This window comes from Giraffa tippelskirchi, chromosome 10 (assembly GCF_054371585.1).
Source record: "Giraffa tippelskirchi isolate mGirTip1 chromosome 10, T2T-mGirTip1v1.2.pri, whole genome shotgun sequence".
Classification (NCBI taxonomy): Eukaryota; Metazoa; Chordata; class Mammalia; order Artiodactyla; family Giraffidae; genus Giraffa; species Giraffa tippelskirchi.
In genome coordinates, this window is record NC_137284.1 from 95111784 (window position 1) to 95125733 (window position 13950).

The following is a 13950-nucleotide window of genomic DNA, read 5'->3' on the forward strand; positions in this document are numbered from 1 at the left end:
CATCTTTCTATTGCTTGTGATGATTTTCTTCCTTGATTGATCTGGCAAATTTATATTCTATGCAGCCTTTTCTAATATACCCAGGAATAATACCATTCTCTCTACTTTGTTCCTGAAGCAGTTTGAAGATGCTCTAACAGAGTCTTTTCATTGTTTGGGGTTGTTTATACTCCTGGCTTTCCCACATGAGATTGGGACGACTTCAGGGTGAGGACTGGCTGAATTTACTGCCTGTCTCTGATGCCCAGTACAGTGTCAGGCATTGAGAAAAAGCCCAGTAACTGCTGTTGGAATGCAAGTTTGAGAGGATCAGCATGGATCAGTTTTGCTTTCTTCTACTTGGCTTGGGTGACTGCTAATGGATTTTCAATTCTTTCACTGGGCACCTTCTTCCAGATTAGGAGCCAGAGCAAATTCCTTACACTTTATATAGCGTTTATTAGGCATCATCAATAGTGATTTCATTAAATTCAGGCCTTCCTTTAGCATCATAATTGCCATCTATTTTTTTTTCTCTTTTAGCTCAAGATCAGATGACAAACAGACATAGGATAAGGAAAAATAGACAATGCTTTTGCCTTGAGACAGGTTTCATCTCTCAACTAGATGGGTTCAGTGTGAATAAGATCAGTGCCGCCTCTCCTGGTAGTTACAAGATGTCTGTCCATTTCCAAACATAACAAGGATCTCATGGGAAAAGAGGATATGACTTAATTCAAGTTTTGCTTCAGAGTTCCATTTCTCCTCCAAGTTGATCTTGGCTTTGGCAAGGCTCCCATTCATTTTTAAAAACTATGCAATATGTACTGCAACCTTCTAGTGTGTTACATGTCTCCAAATTCCTACAAAGTTCTTACAAGAAATGTGTAAGTTCTTTTTGATTCATATTCTTTTGTGTTATGATTGCTGGAAACTGAGTGGCTTATACTTAGGAAGGTATCAAAACATATCTCTCTTATTTTCTTATGGCCACATTAGAATTTCCAAGCTGATGATTGCACAAGATCCTTGTGTGGCTTGGCATCTGAATAATTTGGGTTTTAGTATATGTTTAGTATTGCATAATTGTTAGCATTTTTTTTTTTGCGCAAATGCTATCCAGTCTCTGCAATGTTTTAAGCAGTTGAAATATTCGTGCACAAATAATACCTTTAATGGGTATGTTTTCATGTTTTAAAGTGCTTGGGCGCTGTGGCAATAAGCACAGGGTGATTCACTAATGGAATGCACTATGGATTGTATCAACTTCTGTCCAGAAACAGACAGTTAAGGTACATTTTCTCTCTTACCCATGAGGCTTGCATTCCAGGCACTGGAGTGCAAATCATTTCCTTCCTGAAGATCTTCAAATAAGAGGTTTGTTTCATTCCTCATTCTGACTATTGTTTCTTTCAGGTCTTCAAATTCATCCACTGTTTTCAGCTGCTCACTTAGTTGCATGATTTGTTTCCTATAGGGGAAAATGAGAGTAAATGTAGCAAAGCTTGTATTAAATTTGACAGATTGGTGCAAAACGCAGCAAAGCTTGTATTAAATTTGACAGATTGGTGCAAAATGCAAACACACACACACATACAAAGAAATTGCCCTCATTATTAAGTATCCTCATAGTTCGGATGGATTTCAACTGCAGTAGTCTGACTTCTGAATCTATGCTTATGGACATCCTGAGTGCTCTGTCCTTCCCCCACTGCCATTTTGATTTGCAATTTACCCAGCAAACATTTATTATTTAACTAAACCAGGCCTGGAGAATACAATCATAGAGAAAACAGCTTTGCCCACAGGAGGTCCTCAGCGAGGTAGTGGCAAATGAGCTACAAAGACATGGAAAGTTGGAGAAGGAAACACATCCTTTCTCTGAGGTCATCAGGAAAGGCTTCATAGAGGGGGTGGTGTTTGGGTGGTTGTTACAGAGGAATAGGAGTTCAGCAGGTGGACCAGGAAGGGGCAGGCATCCCTTACCATTTCAGACCTGGCACTGGGACTCCTGTTCCTTTTGCTTTCTTCTCTCTGGTTCTGCTCTGGGCTCTTGCAGTCTCTTTGTTGGGACCATCCACTGTGGACTGGCTCCTTCTGCTTTCTCAGTTCCATTTTATCTGCTAGGTCTGACAACCACAAACTAGTGGTCCATGGGACAAGCTCATTCTCAGACATGTTTCTCTGGCCTATACAGTGCTTTTAAAATGTGCTATTGAATTAGCTGCCTATATTTTAAAGTGGGGACATTTCCATAGAAATCTGGATATCTGACATCACTTAAAAAGTGAGGAGCTCTGGGAACCCACAGTCTTTACTAGGGTATAGAAGTGCTTGTTCTCACCTGCCAGCTTGACCTGAACATGTTACCACCCTGGGCCCTAGAGCTGTGTTTATGATGCCAGTGGCCCTTCCTCTGAACTAACCAGGTGAGTTGCATCATCCTCCCTGTGTAACTTTTAAGCAATTACTATATACTTCTGGAATTTTTGTCTGGTGACAAAATTGACAAAATGAATGGCCTTATATTTATACTTGTGTTTTATATAACATGAAACTTTGTAGCTTCAACTATTCTTTGATCCATGAGCTTTTCTTGGGAGGAGGAATATTTTTTATAGAACCATAATCTTGGTTTCTTCGTAGACTGTTGCTCCTAGATGGGTAGAAACTATACCCAACTCATCCTCATTTGCCCGGATCAGGTCAGCAAACTTTTTCTGTAAAGGACAAGAGAGTAAATATTTCAGGCCTTGGGGGCCATAGCATCCCTGTCACAACTGCTCAACTTTGTCATTGCAAAGGGACAGCAGCCACAGAGGATGTAAATGATGGGTATGGCTGTGTTCCAATAAAACTTTATTTACAAAAAATGTGATAGGTTGGATGTTGCTTGTGAACTATGTCTTGCTGACTCCTGGCCCACAGCAATCAACATCATCTCTAGAACTGTTTGATGAATGAAAAAATGATGATAAAAATGACATTACATTTTGAAAGAATTATTGTACTCATTATACAACTTCACAGTAATGTATGGGCATGTAAACAACTGAGGAATTTGGGAACATTAAGCAAATTTCCGTGAGTACATGGATGAAAAAAAAATTGTGTATTAGAAACCTTCCTACTTCCAATTTTGTGTCCTTCAGCTCTGCTGAGTTTGGGCTTCCCAATTAACCTTGTGGTTGCCATTTTGTTATAATCAATGACATCTTGAAAAATCATATGCAATCCTAACTCGGTAGGAAAGAGACAGACAGATATGATCCCCAGCCTGGTTACTAACTGAACAATGATCATTCTCCTAATGTTAACAAAGGTACATTTCTAAGCTGAAGGCTGTTAAAGCTCTCAGGAGTTAAGGTAAATCAGGAACTTGGCGACCTATTACTTTTGCACAAATCTTACCAAACAGAGTCATGATAATCCTTGACTTTTGAGAATTCCTCAGATGAGAAAACAGGATGTCTCCAAATCCTTTCTATTTCAGACATGTTTTCTTTGAGGCCTTTGAAGTCGGCCTCACAGACAGGCAGGGTCTCTCTTTTATCTTCCATGTTAGCAGCCAGCCTAATTAACCCTTGCACCACTGTGGAGAGGGAAGAAATAGTGTGGTCCCATTGAGCAAAGCCCAAGTGACACCGAAGACAAGTGGGGAATTCCTGGTCATGACCCCGGGCACAGCAATCACATTGAGGGCCGCTAATGCCCTCCTGGCATCGACATTTGCCTGTGTCCTGGTCACAGACGGGCTTCTGGGAACCTTCCCTGTTGCAGTCACATGCTGAAAAAGATGGAAGGAGCAGAGAATGTCAGTCACCTGGCCTTTGGCTCATTACCAGCTCAAGAATAAAGTCCCCTCCTCTTCCCTGAGAAACTTCCTAAATCCCGTTTCTAAGGTGAACATTTAAAGCGGGATAATTTCAGAGATCCTTGCAAAGCCATTAAAACACAGCATCCCTCTTTTCACTCCAGACAAGTCAGCTCTTGGGGTTTCTGTTCTGTTTTTTGTCTTTGTTCTGGCCACGCCACTTGGCTTGCAGGATCAGTTCTCTGACCAGGGATCGAACCTGTGCCCCCTGCAGTGCAAGTGTGGAGCCCTAACCCTGGACTGCCAGGGAAGTCCCAGGTCTTGGTTCTTACATGGGCGTTATCAGATGTCATTTTTATTGCAACTGTGTGAGTTCACATCTGGGTTCTTCACCTATGTGGGTGTAGAGTATGGATCTAATGATACACTTGTGGACAGCTGCTACTGTTCCTTCAGGGTGGTTCAGGCATGTTGCAGACTCTCTAAGAAGGCCCATGATAACACTTTTTCTTAGTAAAACCGAGCCTGGATGTGCTGTCTTTCTTACATTAGAAAGACTGTTCTGTTCTTAAAAAAGTGTGTGTGTGGAATCTCCCTTTGGTATTTACCCAAACGAATTCAAAACACGTCCACATAAAAATCTACAAATGGATGTTTATAGCAACTTTATGCATAATTGCCAACTTAGATGTAACCAAGATGTCTAGGTGAATGGATAAAGAAACTGTGATACATCCAGACAATTATTATTCAGCATTATAAAGAAATGAGTGTTAAGCCATAAAAAAACATGGAGGAACCTTAGGTGCTTATTACTAAATGAAAGAAGTCACTTTGAAAAAGTTATGTAGTGTAATATGATTCCAGCTATAGGATATTCTGAAAAGGCAAAACTATAGAGACAGTAAACAGATCAGTAGTTGCCAGTGGTTAAGGGGTGCGTAAGGATGGATAGAAAGCATAGCACAGAGGATTTTTAGGGCAGTGGAAATACTCTGTATGATACTATGATGATAGATACATGCTATTAGACATCTGTCTAAACCCAATACCAGGTCAACCCTAATATAAACTATTAGCTTTGATGACTACAATGTATCAATATAGGTTCATCAATTGTAAAAAATGTACCACTCTTGTGGGGAGGTTGATAATGAGGGAGGGCATGCATATGTAGGGTCTGGGAGTACATGTGGGAAATCTCTGCCTTCCTCTCAATTTCCCTGTGAACCTAAACCTGCTCTAAAACAAAGTCTTTTCAAAAAACGGAGAACATTAAATTTATCATCTTAGTTAAAAGAAAAACAAACAAAATAACAGCTCGCATGTGAGGTGGTGGTCCAATGGTTAGGACACCTTGATGGTCCAGTGGTTAGGACTGCATGCTTTCACTGCCGAGGGCTTGGGTTCAGTCACTGGTCTAGGAGCAGATCCATAGCTATGCAGTGTAGCCAAAAAATAGACAAAAAATCTCCCCAAACCTGATACTATATGCACGTCAGATAAGTAGGTTGTTGATTACGGCTAAGGCTGGAGGATGAGGAGAGCTACTGAAGTTATTTGAGGTGATTATTATTACTACTGAAGCAATTTCTAAAAGGTCAGGGAATCACTAGCCTATGCCACAGGCTTAACTGCAAGAAACAAGTGATTTAAAAATCCATTTGGCAGCCTGAGTGGGAATAATGCCAATTACAAATAAAAAGTGATTAACACACTAGGCTCCTCCAATAGACATTGTCTGTCTGGCCCATTCGTTTTGGTCCAGAGGCCTCTGCAGGAACCCCTGGGGGGACCCTGCGCATTTCACCACCTGGAGGCCAAGGCTCCCCCTTATTATCTGTTCTTCACCAGGAGCACTAGAGGGTTCTGTAGCCTGAGCTGACCATTTGCAAAGTTTCCTCTCTGAAAGCATTTTTATAAAATAAGATTATTAAAATATTAGAGGGACACAGGAATATAGGCTCTCTAAGAAAGATTTTCTAAGAGCCAACATTCCTTCCCGGTTTTTAAAGTAGCAATTCCACTTGGAAAATTGCATCTTTGAATGTGGCAAAACACCAAAGGCTTTTTTTTTTTTAACCACAAAAGCACATTTGTAAAGGAATGGACAGGAAGAAGGAGTTCTCATATGTGGCTACATAGAATAGAAGTGACCGCAGTGATAAGTTCATCACATCTGATATTTCTTTGGTTTGACTTCTTCTTCTCAAAGAGAGATTCAAAAATCCCTCCTCCTAGAACCAACCCAGACTCTACATTTGCACTGTCCAATATGGTAGCTACTAACCACATGTGCTATTTAAATATAAATGGATTAAATGAAAGAAACAATTGTTTTTCTCACTTGCAGTAGCCACAATGCAAGTGCTCAATACAACTAGTGGTCCCTGCACTGGATAGTTTGGGTGTAAAATGGTTCCATGTTTGCAGAAAGTAGTATGAAACAGCCTTGCTCTGGGAATTCTCTGGCAGTCCAGTGGTTAAGGCTCCACTTTTCCACTGTGGGGACATGGGTTCGATCTCTTGTCCAGGAACTGAGATCCCACATACTGTGAGGTGCAGCCAAAAAATAAATAAAAAGACAATCTCATTTTTTAAAGATGCCAGGAGCACTGGCTCTTATTAAGAATAAATAAATGGAAATAAACAGCCCTGCTCTAAATCCTATAACTAGTGCTAATGGAATGAAAGACACTAGGAACACACACTCCTCAAGTTTGGAGGCCTTGCCTTCTTTGTTCACTACTGAGTACCCAGCAGACGCTCTGTGAATATTTTTAAATAAATAAATAAATGAATCTGTGATAGACCCCAAGTTATAAAAGCCATGTTAAGGAAACACCTTCTCTGCTGGCTTCTTATGATCCATTTCCCAGCCTCTACCTTGATCCAAATTAGCTGTTTTTGTCAGCATGCTTCCAGATAGCAGAAAATTGGCTACAAGTTATGACCTCAAAAATCTGTTCCATATTAACAACTTTGAGGAATTTTAATATAACCTAACATTCAATATAGTGCAAAGTTTTAATCTAAGAGGAAAAATTTTTAAGGGCTAAAAATACTTTTTTTTTTTCAAAACTAAGATTAAAGTTTGTGAATTTTCAAATATAAAGCATGATACCATAAAATTCCTAGACGAGAACTTAGGCAAAACATTCTCTGACATAAATCATACTAATGTTTTTTTAGGTCAGTCTCCCAAGGCAATGGAAATAAAAATGAAAATAAACAAATGGGACCTAATCAAACTTATATGCTTTTGCACAGCAAAGGAAGTCATAAACAAAATGAAAAGACAATCTGTGGACTGGGAGAGAATATTTGCAAATGACATGATCAACAAGGGCTTAATTTCCAAAATATACAAGCAGCTCATACAACTCAAAACAAAGCAAAACAAGACAAAAAGAACCAAACAACCCAACTGAAAAAAGGGCAGAAGACCTAAACAAACATTTTTCTAAAGAAGACATACAGATGGCCAACAGGCACATGAAAAGATGCTCAACATTGCTAATTATTAGAGAAATGCAAATCAAAACTACGATGAGGTATCACCTTATTGGTGATGGTCAGATGACCATCATGAAAATGTGTAGGGCTTCCCTGGTGGCTGAGTGGTAAAGAATCTGCCTACCACTGCAGGAGACATGGGTTCAATCCCTGATCCAGGAAGATCCCACATATCACAGAGCAAATAAGCCACAACTATTGAGCTGTACTCTAGAGCCCAGGAACTGGAACTACTGAGCCAGCATTGCAACTACTGAAGCCCTCGCACCCTAGGGCCTGTGCTTCACAACAAGAGAAGCACCGCAGTGAGAAGCCGGCACGCCGCAACTAGAAAGAAGCCCTACTCTGCACAACTAGAGAAAGCCTGCACAGCAAGGAAGACTCAGCACAGCCAAAAATAATAAATAAAATTATATGTAAAAAAATCTATAAACAACAAATGCTGGAGAAGTGTGGAGAAAAGGGAACCCTCCTACGCTGTTGGTGGGAATGTAAATTGGTACAGCCACCATGGAGAACCATACGGAGGTTACTCAAAAAACTAAAAATAGAGTCCATACAGTCCAGCAATTCCTCTCCTGGCCATATGGCTGGACAAAACTATAATTAAAAAAGATACATACACCTCTATGATCATAGCAGCACTATTCACAATTGCCAAGACATGGTAACAACCTAAATGTACCTAAATGGATGGATAAAAGAGACACGGTACATATATATATAATGGAACACTACCTAGCCATAAAAAGAATAATGCTATTTGCAGCAATGTGGATGGACCTAGAGATTATCATACTAAGTGAAGTAAGTTAGAAAGAGGAAGACAAATACCATATGATGTTACTTACATGTGGAATCTACAACATGACACAAACGAATTTATTTTACAAAACAGAAATAGACTCACAGAGAACAGACTGTGGTTGCCAAGGGGGAGGGGATGGGTTGGGAGTTTGGGATTAGCAAACGCAAACTATTATATATAGGATGGATAAACAAGATCCTACTATATAGCACATGTGTGTGTGTGCTAAGTCACTTCAGTTGTGTCCGACTGCGTGCGACCCTATGGACTATAGCCTGCCAGGCTCCTCTGTCCATGAGATTCTCCAGGCAAGAATACTGGAGTGAATTGCCATGCCCTCCTCCAGGGGATTTTCCCTGCCCACGGATCGAACTGGAGTCTCTCCATGTCTCCTGCATTGGCAGGTGGGTTCTTTACCACTAGCACCACCTGGGAAGCCCACACTATCTAGCCCAGAAAGCTATATTTAATATCTTGTGAAAAAACATAATGGAAAAGAAAAAAGAGAAATCTAATTGGTTTATACAGCATTCATTTTATTAATATCTTACAGAAATTTTTTTTTTAAAGTTGGTGAATTTTCTACCAAATAAAGGAATTTAAAATTCAGTTGGTTCACAGCAAGCCTGTGGTAGGACCAGGTTGACTGTACTCACATTTTTAGAACCAATACTTACGAACGCATCGCCCTAGGGGATCCTCATAATGATTTTCCTCACACTCAGAGCAGCATTTCTCATCATAGCCTAATCTACACGAACACTGGCCTGTAAGCTGTGAGAATGGTCATGGGTAAGAAATTGACAAGCTTTATGATCTAAAAAAAAAAAAGCAAATTAATACAAAACAACTTTTCCCTCCAGTGATTTAGGACATACAGCTGTGCAGAGGCAGGAGGAGGATTCCCATGGCCAGCAACCACCCCCGACAATACCAAGGATCAAGAGTTAATGTGTTTTGGCTGAGGGCTCTTGAATATACCGCCTGCTTCCAGCTGTTCAGGGACAGGTGGCCTCAAACTGGGAAACAGCCAAAGATGTAAATGAAAACAAAACACATAATAGGAAACGGGCCACATTCTTCATCTCTACAGTTCTGGGAGTTCTCCCCTAAGAGAGAGAGACCAAAGACCTGGTTTTAACATCCATCAATAAGTTTGGCAAATGTTTCCATTATGGAATGTAAATTGGAGTCTTTCCCAATTGGGCTAGTGTTTTTCCTCCACAAACATTTTTTTGTTTGTTTGTTTGTTTTGGTAAATGAATCTTAATCATTTAGTGACAATTATTTAACTGTATTTTGGAGAGAGGGCTGAACTTCTCTGTATCCTCCCAACTGGATTCTTGACCAGATTTTCTGAACACTGAGGAGATTAGAAAATTAACGGGAAAAAACACAAAGCAAATCACTATTGCTGTGGTCCTACTTATACTTGACCAAATCTGCTTACCCAACGACGACGATGACTCCAGAAGTAGCTGAATTCTTAAAGTGACTGGACCTACTAAAGCTTCTACCCATCTCTGGAGTAACCACTGGCTTTTGCTCAAATATAGGGAGCTGCGGGAGCCTGTAGTCCCAGGGGTTGTTATATTGCCACATCCTCTTTGACTGTTGGGCAGTGCTTTCCGTATGTTGATGCAGAATCTGCTCCTTGTAACTTGTTCCCATTGTTCTAAGCCCAGCCTTAAGGAAATTGCACTAAACATATAGCTTCCCTCTTCCTTTGTACAGTCCATCTCCCAACTAGATGTGGCCGTTCTCAACTTATATATGCTTCGTTATTTTACATCAATCACTCCTAAGACTTCATCACAAAATAGCATGGTTCTTCTCCAGTATCCACAAACACTAGTTTGTCAATACAGTGCTTAAAATGTGGTACTCAGAAATGACAACAATGTTCCTGGGAGTCATCTGACCAGTACAGAGGACAAATGGGACAAGAGAGGCTGCCCTGGAGCTGGGCATGGCACTCCCACTCCTGCCTGAATGGGTATCCCCTCTTTGGCAGCCAAGCCGCACCACTGGTTCACTTGCAGCACACAATGAAAATCTCCCAGATGTTTTTCACATGAACTGGTGCCAAGTTATTACTCCCTCTCTGTATTTATGCAATGGATTTAAAGAACCCAATTGAACAACTTTACTTTTATTCCACTGACATGTCATTTTCTTGTTTCCAGTCAATAAGACAGTTGTAAAATATCTTGTCTCTTTTCTGTCTTGATCATATTAACTTATAATTTTGTAGTATCTGCAAATTTGATACGTATATTTCTCCATCAAAACTGTTGATGAAAATATTGCATAGCATATTTGCTTCTCTAAGAATGCACTAGGGACCACCTACTGGCCGACACAGAGACATTTATCAGTAGTTGTTTAAACAGCTGGAAATCTCAATGACCGTGTGGCTCTTCTATACTCCAATGAAAGTGTTTCCTGATTGTAAAGAGTAAACTTCCCCAAGGAATCCCCTGTGGACCAGATTACCCCAAATACCCTCGTCATAAGCAGGTCTTTGGTTAAACCAACACCATCTGATTTTCAGCTTTGTAGGCTTCCCTTAGCTTCCATGACTGAACTGTGGTCATTGTCAAGTGCTCCTACAAATATGCTTCCCAAAAAGTCTAAGAAGCATACCAGACACTGATGTCATGAACATGAGGACTTCCTCATGAATTAAGGAGCCAAACAGTGTGTGGAAATCTGCTGATTTGTTCAATTTGTTCTGTGGTTGGTGGTTGCAGGTGTGATGAGTGGAGAGGAGCATATAAAATCGTCATGGTCCTCTAGTGCCCAGACCTTGGTTTCTAACATCATTCTCCAATAGAAGGAACCAGTGCTCCTTAAAGAAATGGCTGATTCTAGGGCAGAGGCAGGAAATATACAAAAGGAGCTTAGAGCATCTTGCAGTGCAAAGAGTAGGGAGGTACTTAAAAAAAAAAAAACAAACACCAACAATATTGAGGTATGTCAAAGGCCTGAAGAAACCAACTGAAAAAGTTTCCCATGACCAAAGCTGGAACAACTTGAACAACAAAATTAGGTAGTGTTGATTTATAACACAAAGTATAGTACAAATATCCTTGAGTTCACTGATATAAAAAATGATTAAATAAATGAAGAAATGGAAAACAACAGACAAAACTCCAGTGCAGAAGAATAGAATAATTTATGGAGATACTCTGCCCTCAAGGAGACAGAGCATAACTCCTTACTCCTTAAGTGTGGTACTGTGCTTAGTGATTTCTTCCCAAGAAGTACAGTGTGGAAAAGAGCAAAAGGATCACTTTACGGTAGAGAAACCTGACACACACTGCTTCAGTCAGGTGGTCAAGATTCAGGTCAGCAGCGAGAAGTTATGTAAATGGTGTATAGCTTTGATGCGATGTGATGAGAACAGCAATTTACCTCCACATGTCATCTTTTTCTCAAAATCCATAATCCAAGTCTTACCACGAGAAAAACATTGGATGAATGTCAACTGAAGGACATTTTACAAAATACTTAAAACTGTTATGGCATCAAAAATAAGGAAAGTCTAAGTAACTGTCACAAGCAAGAGCAACCTAAGGAGATACGATGACTGAATGGCATGTGGTGTTCTGAAGTCTTGGAACAGAAAAAGGGCATCAGATAAAAAAATTAATCAAATATGAATAAATTATGAACATTAATGATAATGTATCAACACTAATTCATTAATTATGATAAATACACCATACTAATATATAATAAATTTAATAATAGAGAAAACTTGGTGTGAGGTACATCTTCTCTATCTTCATAACTTTTCTGTAAACCTAAGTCTATCCTAATATAAAAATTTATTAAGGAAAAAAAGGCCATGGTGTGCATTTGTGTGGATATGAGTTGGAGGAAGGAAGGTAGGAGATAAAGAAAAAGAGAAGGGAAAACCCATTCTATATATAAGAGCTACTTCAAAACTTTACGTCTACAAAATTTGACCTTTAATGAGTTGAACAGCGGAGTTGAAATTGGAGGTGAGACATACTTATTAATGGGGAAGATTCCAGCTTCTGAAATGAGCATTTTGATTCTAATTAAGCCCTAATCCCTATACTGTGGATTCGACTCTAAAACTTCTCATCATTGTTTTACCCTTCTTTTCACATCTCTACTACTGTGAAAAGTGTTTCAAAGAGTATATTTACTAAGCAAAAAACCTTATCATGAGATTGTTTTTTCCATAAATAATGTTAATATTCTTAAAAAATTTTTCATTCTCATTGTTTTATTGACTGAAAACCATATGTGCAGTTAAGTATAGTTAATTGTACATGAAACAATAAAGATTTGCTCCTAGACTGCATTCTCTAGAAACAATTGCTGCCGGTCTGGTAGCTCGAAGATAAATAAAATAAAGGACATCTTACTTAACCATACATAAAGCAACTGGTGAGCCATGAGAATGACAGCTTGATTTTTAAAGATGGAATTATGGATTCTGAAGGCACTCAATTTTCATTCTGGTTAGTAATCAATTCTGATTAATGATGGATTTCTTGAGGCTTCCCTATGTTTCTACATACGAAAGTGAAAGAGAAGATTGTGATTTGCTGTGTGTGAATCTTGACTTGCCCAGTCCCAGTGAGGACTGGAGAAAGCTGAAGGGGGCAGAGCTTAACTTTCAGACCCTTATTCTCTCTTCTTTGGTGTTTTTCATTCCTTGATAAATGCAGACTCTATGCCCATAAAAGGCCAATCCTATCTAAAAACACTGATTAACAGCAATACATAAAGAAAACATTCTTTACACGTTTAGAAAGCATGTCTCCCCACTGAGTCTCATTCTGACACCATAGGAAGTTGAAAGTTTCTTGCCTGGTCACAGCGGCTACTGAGCGAGGTCCGAGGGTCACAATCGCATGGGTGACATCCTCTGCCAGGGACCAGATTCCAGTATCCATCAGCACAATGGTCACAGGTCCGGCCTGTGACACTGGGCAGACATGGGCACTTGCCAGTGTCAGGGTCACAGAGGCAAGCTTCCCCACTGGGGGGACACTCAGTGGGACTCACGCCAGAGGGATGACAAGAGCACCCTAGAAGCACAGAGCCATCATTGGGGGTGAATCCATGATAACACTGGCAGTCAACAACCCATACAAATAGCTTTTTAGAGTGAAGGCATCATTTCTTTAAAAGGCCCAAGGAAGAAGCATTTTACAAGAACAGAATTTATCAAAGAATCTAATAGGTTGAATTCATTCAACATTTGAATTCCCCCCAACTACAATTTCCTATGGTTCAGCCAACTATGTTCCAAGAGCTCACAATTAGGATGAATGAAAGTCTCACTGTTTCCTCACATCAGTCACCAAAGTTCCCCTTAAGCCAATGATCTGAAAACAAATGGTTTACTAAATTGACTTGGGTGAACTGAAATAATTAAAATATTTCCTAAAAATGAATAGCATATTCCTTGTCTTTCTTTATCATGGAATTAAACCCGTGTCCTCTTCTACATCAGTGATTCTCCTCTTTATACATTAAAGTGTCTGGTTGATGAGCTGGTTACAATGCAGATTCCTTGGCTCCACCCCCCAGAGATCCAATTCTGAAGGTCTGAGGCAGAGTCCAGGAATCTGCATAATGATACTCCACCTCCATCCCTGGGTGATTCTGGCAGAGTGCACCGGGGTACACGCTCTGAGAGGGCAGACTTCAAATCCTCCAGGGCATGTGCTGAAGTATACAGTTACAAAGGGCAAACTTGTGACACCAGTGAGTGATACTGTAATGACTGCATCCATTTCTGCTGCTGAGCTCAGGACAGCAGCCCATTCTCTGCGGGTGCTGGCAC

The 13950-nt window shown here is 40.0% G+C and overlaps 1 protein-coding gene across 1 annotated transcript in view; it reads right to left on the reverse strand.

Annotated features, from left to right (window-relative positions):
- Positions 1 to 13950, reverse strand: part of LAMB4 (laminin subunit beta 4) — a 133033-nt gene that overhangs the window by 17544 nt on the left and 101539 nt on the right. Inside the window, 4 exon segments of the mRNA XM_081535994.1 lie at positions 1290 to 1450; positions 3391 to 3766; positions 8795 to 8891; positions 12969 to 13189. Of these exon segments, the coding sequence (XP_081392120.1) occupies positions 1290 to 1450; positions 3391 to 3766; positions 8795 to 8891; positions 12969 to 13189 (855 nt within the window).